Here is a 7,339-nt window from a genome sequence, read left to right as displayed (position 1 = left end):
CGGCCATTCTCTCTCCCAAGAGGGCCGGCCATACTCTATATATTGAACCTTATTTTCTCTAAAAAGCTAAGTCCACACTCTTGCTAAAATTCTCCAAAACTCTCAAACATTTTTCTCTCTAAATTCTAACTTTGGCATCTGAGGTTCTTCGGCCAAAGCCCCCCTCATTCATCATGGACGCGTGAGGCTCTTGGCCTTGACCTAAGGTGTTATTTGTTTTGTAGGTGCAATCTTGTCCAAGATCAAGGAGGAAAAGGTAGCACTAATCAAATGCATCTCTCTTTGCATGTTTAGTACAGATGATATCTTAATATGGAATGTGGAGTCAAATGGAAAGTTTATAACGAGGAGTGCATACCATTTGGGACGGTATTATGGGGAAGTAAATAGGAATGAACCTAGTGGTTCGATAATGGTAGCGGAGGTCAAATTTTTGTGGAAAGTGATATGGAGAGCTCACGTGTCGGGGAAGGTAAAAATCTGTGTGTTGAGATGCTACTTGGATGCATTATCGACAAGGGACAACTTGAGGAAAAAGAAATTACACATACGTGTGTGTTTTGTGATGGGGATGTGGAAACGATTGATCACGTGATGAGGTTCTGTCCCCGTGCGATGGTGGTGTGGTTTTCTAGTCCACTAGGTATCAGAAGCCAAGGGGATAGGCAGTAGAGCTTGATGGAATAGATAGCTGCCATTGCAGGTTCAATGTCGGGGGAGAGTTTTGACTTGGTAATGGTTTTAATTTGGTGCACATGGACAGAACGTAATGCAATGTTGTGGAATGGAAAGGCTCTGGAGCCTTCGGAAATGCACTGTAAAGTGCATACATGGCTACATGAATTCCTTAAATGGCATGGGTTGAGGAAGAACACCAACATGGTCACTAGGCAGCCATGGAAGCGACAAAAAAATGGGTGGATTAAAAGTAATTTTGATGCGACGTGGAATGAACAGTTAGAGATTTGAGGAATGAGGGTAGTGATATGAAACGACAAAGGGGAATTCATGGCTATAATAGCAATGAGAGTTGAGGGAACTGGTTCTCCATTGTTGGCAAAGATTATGGCAGCAAGGGAAGCAGTGATTTTTTTCACAACACCAGCAGACTACATACGTGGAAGTTGAAGGGGATGCTTTGATGGTGACCACGGCACGTCAACATGAGGGCCTAAAGGATTCATCTTCTTTGAGGCACATTATTGCAGATACTAGATAGATTTTAAATGGTTTTTCTCAGTGCAAGGTTACATTTGGCCGATGCTCGACGAACAAGGTAGTACATAGGTTGGCTAGATTGGGTTTAGCCCTTGATACTTCGGTAGCTTGGTTCGAGGAACCTTTTGATGTAATAATAGACCTTTTAATTGAGGATAGTAATCATATGTAATCTCTCATGGTGTAGGACTCTCTTTTTCCTTCGTCCGGGTTGAAATCCCTTACAAGGTTTTTATCGAAGCCCATTGTATGCACCCTATCATGTTTGTATGTATTCGATTTTCTATCAATGAATATCGTACCTTCACTAAAAAAAAATCTTATAAGTATGAGTTAGGTTAGTCTACTTACAATCAAGTTGGAATCACATATCCCAGTTTAGAGTATATAATGTCAATAAAAAATTAAAAAAGACTTTTAATGACGCATGTTAATGGCGTTTATGGCACACAGGTCGTTAAAGTTGTACCAGATGGCATTTTCAATATTTTCTTCATTAACACAGCGCCATGGAAACTAGTTTTCATTTTTATGACACTCACAAAATGTCATCCAACTTGATTTGTACATGACATTATTTAAATGTCATGTATGATGTGTTTTTGTTGTCATGTTAAAGTCAAATTTTTTAAGATACCTGAAATAGCGGAGTCCCGCGTGACATTTTAAAAATGCTATTGATTCAAATGTCATAAAAAAGTATTTTATCTAATGGTATATCCTATTTTAAAACATATTTTGTCCCTCCTATTAATCTTCAAATTTGAAAGATGATCTTCATTCCTTACTTCAATTGCTGCAATTATAGTGCTCGTAGAAAGGAGAGATGGTTGACATCTCCCTTACAGGGACGGGAACAACTTTTGAGCTTACCTGCAGTTACACACCGATTACTAAGTTGCAACAACAAAACAACGCATCAATTAATGAAATAACGTGTTGTAGTGTTCTATGTTTTGCATGGTCGACAAGCACGACAAATTTTTCATTGTGGTGGGAACACGAGTGATACACCACGTGTTTTTATGTAAGTAGTGAAATTATTAACTTTTTAACACATATATCCCATTATTTGTATAATGACACGTGGTATATTACCTCGTGTGCTGGTCACATTAATTGAAAAATCTCTCAGACATGCACATTACCGACCTGTAAACCTTAAATGTGAGCCTACAAAGGAGACTTCGATAGAAGACCATATACATCAATTGACACATCCACCGCTTGTCTTTGTGAAAAAAAAAAAAAGACCAATACAGTGTAATGCTTGAATTTTCTGGAGACGACAGAGGAGACTTCGTTAGAAGACCATATAAGTCAATTTACACATCCACCACTTGATTTTGTGGAAAAGAAAGACCAAACGGTGTTATTCGAGTAGTACGTACCACCCCCTATGCATGCAATTATCTTCTGAGTCCGTGACTTGAGCTGTATATAAAGAGGGCACCTCACAAGTTGGAGAGGCAGTGTCTTTCCTTGTTAACTATTTCATTTCTCCATCTAATTGGCTAGCTGTGTAAGAAATTGCACAATGGTCGAGTCGTCCAATTTGATTGGGAAAAGCCCTCCCATGGTTTCCATAATGCTACTTGTTGGTCTGCTAATGGCTACCTTTACCACTAAGGCTCTCTCTCTCTCTCTCTCTCTCTCTCTCTCTCTCTCTCTCTCTCTCTCTCTCTCTCTCTCTCTCTCTCTCTCTCTCAAATATTGCACACTTGCATGTTCGTACCATGTGTGCATACCTTTCAAGTCATAAGTTGCTTCTCCATAAATCAAAGGGCTACTACGCTTTTTTGTAATATACATCTATTTATTTATTTTGTATCTTAATTTGCTTTAGTAACCTTACATTTCTTATAATTAAGACGTTATGTCATAACTTTCATATTATAACACCATTAAACATGATGGTAGGAAGCCTAAAAGTTAACAACGATAATAGATTTCATGATATATATATATAGATATACATACATACACACACACACATTAATATTAACTTATGTCAATAATGTAACAAGACATTCACGATGTAACAATCAACGTTGGTAGTGTAAAAACACTATCATTTTATAACCTCACCACTATTATGTACCGTTGTACAATAAACTTTGACAATTGTTATGCGTGTGATTCGGTTAAAACAAAGAGTATTAAAACTCCTTTTCTTTTAAGATACTGTATCTTATAAATATCATTAACTTTGAATCTGATGCAGGAGCAAGCATTGGTGTTTGTTATGGAACGCTTGGAAACTTGCCACCCTCAGGAGAAGTAATAGCTCTCTACAAACAATATAACATCCAAAAACTACGGCTATATGCTCCCAACGACGACGCTCTCCGAGCCCTTCAAGGCTCCACCATCGAGGTCATGCTTGGCATCGAAAATGAGCGTCTTCAAGACATTTCTTCTAACCAAGCCCGTGCAGATGATTGGGTTCAAAGAAATGTCAAAAGCTATCCGAATGTCAATTTCAAATACATCGCCGTTGGAAACGAAGTAGATGCCCTGGGTAACCGAGCACCCTATGTTGGCCCTGCGATGGACAATATTCAAAATGCAATTTCTAGGGCTGGTCTTGCAAACCAAATCAAAGTCTCCACTGCCGTTTTTCCTATAATTCTCAAGGAATCATTTCCTCCATCAAAAGGCTTATTCCGGCCGGATTATAGACCATTTCTCGATCCTATCATAAGCTTCCTAGTCAGAAACCAATCTCCTTTACTTGTTAACATGTACACATATTTTAGTTACATTCAAAATAGTCAGAAGATTAAACTCGAGTACGCTCTTTTTACATCTCCATCGGTTGTAGTCAATGACGATCGGCTTGGGTATCAAAACCTGTTTGATGCAATTCTAGATGCACATTACTCAGTATTAGAGAAGGCTGGAGGCGGCTCTCTGAAAATTGTTGTATCGGAGACTGGTTGGCCCTCTGCTGGCGGAGATGAGCAAGTGACAACGACCGAGAATGCAAGAATTTACAACTCAAATTTGATTAAACATGTGAAGGGTGGGACTCCGAAGAAACCTGAAAGCCCCATAGACACTTACGTGTTTGCCGTGTTTGCCATGTTTGATGAGAACCAAAAACCTGGAGAAGAGACCGAGAGACACTGGGGCAGTGGCGGATCCAGGAATCTTACCCCAAGGGGTCGCAGTGTAAAAGTTCAAATAAAAATTTAGGATGGAAAAACATATTGAAAATGAAATCATAGTACTTTCATTCATAATTCATAATGGAAACAATATTACAAACTATAATTGTCCACGACGAGGTTTCATATTTTGAAAACGAAGCATTATAGCTTCATTTTCAATACAAGCAAAAATATCTCTCTCAATATAAACAAGCAAGCTATCACTCAACCATTGATCTCCCATTTTGTTCCTAAGTGGACCCTTAACAATATTCATGACAGAAAATGCTCTCTCCACTGAAGCAGTTGCAACTGGTAAAACTAAAGACAATGTAATATACATAATTGAATACTTGATGCATCCTTGTCTCCACCATTTTTTTTGCAAGATCACCAATCCCTTCCAATTGAGAGAAATCACTACTGGAACACACATAATGAATATAAATCTCAAGTTGATCTTCAAGTGCCAAACGATCTTCATCCGAAAAGTCTTGAGGATAAAATTGAGCAAGACGAAGTAACTTTGGTTTATCAAAAGCTACAAATGAATCTTTCGGACTCAAACATGCCATACAAATAAGCAACTCGGTATTTACCTCATTAAAGCGATCCTCTAACTCCGTAATTTGCTCATCAATGACATAAATAAAGAGCTCCACACGATAATGATGACGATTTGTCTTTATTGGAGCATAACGCCTTGACCTCCCTGGAAGTATAAATGCCTCTTCCATGTTAGGAACATCAATATGATGTTTTTCACAAAAAGAAGATACTTCATCAACCAATGCATCGAACCCATTATTCCTCATCCAATATAGCTTTTCCTTGCATGATTTCACTAAAGCCATTGCATTCACAATTTCTTGATCTTTCCTTTGCAATGCTTGTGACAAATCATTTGTGAGTCCCAATATGACTTTCATCAAGAAAAAGTGAAACACAAACTCAAAAGTAAGTATCACTCTCATTAACGTATTTGCTTCACCCACACTTTCATTGGGATTATCATCAATAACCATTTGAAGCACATGAACCACGGATGAAAACATAGAAATGATGCTAATCAAGGTACCATAGTGTGAGTTCCATCGTATGTCACCGGCACGTTTGAGACTTGTTTCTTGATTTAAGCCTCGCCCCGTTATAAGACAATCATTTTCAAAAGCTATCACAAGCTCTTCTTGAAGTTGCCCTCTAAGTGAATCACGCCGCTTACAAGATGCTCCAACATGATTAACCACATTATTAGCCGTTGCAAAAAAAGAGGCAATGTCTATATTATTCTTTGCTACGGCAACAAGAGCTAGTTGAAGTTGATGAACAAAGCAATGAACATAATATGCACAAGGTTGTTCTCTCAATATCTTTGTTTTAAGGCCATTCAACTCACCTCTCATATTGCTAGCACCATCATAACCTTGTCCTCGTAGCTTGGAAATGCTCAAACCGTAGCGAGAAAACAATGTGTCAATAGCATCCTTTAGTGAACTTGAAGTAGTGTCGGTAACATGTTGGATACCCACAAATCTTTCAATTACATGCCCGTTGTCATCCACATAACGCAACACCATAGCCATTTGCTCTTTCACAGACACATCACGTGCTTCATCCACCAATATTGAAAAGAATTTATCTTTTAGACCATCCATGATAGCATCAAGTGTTTCAAGGGCACATGAATTCACAATTTCTTTTTGAATGGAAGGAGCTAGTAATTTGAGATTCCCCGGAGCATTTTCCATCACAACTTCTCTAACTTTATCATGATTATCTGCAAGGAATTGCAATAACTCCAAGTAATTTCCCCTATTGCTTGAAGTGGCACTTTCATCATGGCCACGAAAAGGAAGACCTTGTCGCAATAAAAACTTAGTGCACTTGATTGAAGCAATCAAGCATGTGCGATAAGCCTTACGAGTTTGGTCAGAGTGTTTGCTCACTGCCGTTTCAATATGTGTAGCTTGATTCATCAAATTTGTAGCAGCTTCTCTAGCCTTATTATGAACACTCCCAACCGGTCCAACATGCATCTTAAATCTTTCTCTCCCTTTCTTCCAATTCTTAAATCCATCTCCAGTGAAAGCTTCACTACCCACTTGTTCAAAATTGGTTTTAAAGAGATAGCAATAGAGACAAAATGCCGCATCTTTAGATACACTATACTCCAACCAATCAAACTCATCAAACCATTGGGGAATGAAGCGTCGATTAATTCCCGACATATTAGTTATTGGGAAATTATGACCTCTAGGTTGACAAGGTCCTTTTTGTAGATATAATCTTCGGACCTCATCTCTCATATTAGCGTCATAATCTATTATTCGAGTTCTTAATCCAGGATCCGCTTGAAGATTACCCAAAACATCATCTAACTGACTTTGTCTTGAACTTGGAGTTCTTGAACTACCAACAGTATTTGAACTATCAACATTATTCGAACTACCCGAACCCGATGATGACTTTCTCTTAAAAAACCGTTCCATAATAATGCTTGCTACATATACAAAATATTCAAAATAAATACTCACAATATAAACAAACCATAAACATAATCAAAATAAATATGAATTGGATTTTCAATTAAATTAAATATCTCATCTTGCATTCTAATTTCTACATATACAAAATAATGAAAATAAAAACTCACAATATAAACAAACCATCAATATAATCAAAATAAATATGAATTGAATTTCAATTAAATTAAATATATTCTACATATACAAAATATTCAAAATAAATACTCACAATATAAACAAACCATAAACATAATCAAAATAAATATGAATTGGATTTTCAATTAAATTAAATATCTCATCTTGCATTCTACATATACAAAATAATGAAAATAAAAAATCACAATATAAACAAACCATCAATAAAAACAAACCAATAAAAACTCACAATATAAACAAATCATCAATATAAACAAATCATCAATAAAAACTCACAAGATAAATATG

The 7,339-nt window shown here is 37.1% G+C and overlaps 2 protein-coding genes and 1 non-coding gene across 3 annotated transcripts; 2 read left to right on the top strand and 1 right to left on the bottom strand.

Annotated features, from left to right (window-relative positions):
• Positions 1–2,025: 2,025 nt before the first annotated feature.
• Positions 2,026–2,175, top strand: LOC114820295 (U6atac minor spliceosomal RNA). Its single transcript, XR_003767785.1, has one exon. It is a non-coding gene; the product is annotated as a U6atac minor spliceosomal RNA (small nuclear RNA).
• A 528-nt stretch (positions 2,176–2,703) lies between these two features.
• On the top strand, positions 2,704–4,494 carry LOC103426011 (glucan endo-1,3-beta-glucosidase, basic isoform-like). The gene is made up of 2 exons (XM_017329752.3): positions 2,704–2,852; positions 3,437–4,494. Exons 1-2 carry the CDS (start codon positions 2,756–2,758, stop codon positions 4,414–4,416), a joined length of 1,077 nt encoding a protein of 358 aa, XP_017185241.2. The 5' UTR covers positions 2,704–2,755; the 3' UTR covers positions 4,417–4,494.
• Positions 4,495–4,911: 417 nt separating this feature from the next.
• Positions 4,912–6,859, bottom strand: LOC139189807 (uncharacterized). The gene is made up of 2 exons (XM_070809037.1): positions 4,970–6,859; positions 4,912–4,923 (listed from the first exon to the last, which is right to left on the bottom strand). The coding sequence occupies exons 1-2, from the start codon at positions 6,857–6,859 to the stop codon at positions 4,912–4,914; spliced, it is 1,902 nt and encodes a 633-aa protein (XP_070665138.1).
• Between the last annotated feature and the right edge of the window lie 480 nt (positions 6,860–7,339).

Source organism: Malus domestica, chromosome 12, assembly GCF_042453785.1.
Source record: "Malus domestica chromosome 12, GDT2T_hap1".
Taxonomy (NCBI): domain Eukaryota; kingdom Viridiplantae; phylum Streptophyta; class Magnoliopsida; order Rosales; family Rosaceae; genus Malus; species Malus domestica.
This window is presented reverse-complemented; position numbering and strand designations above follow the sequence as displayed.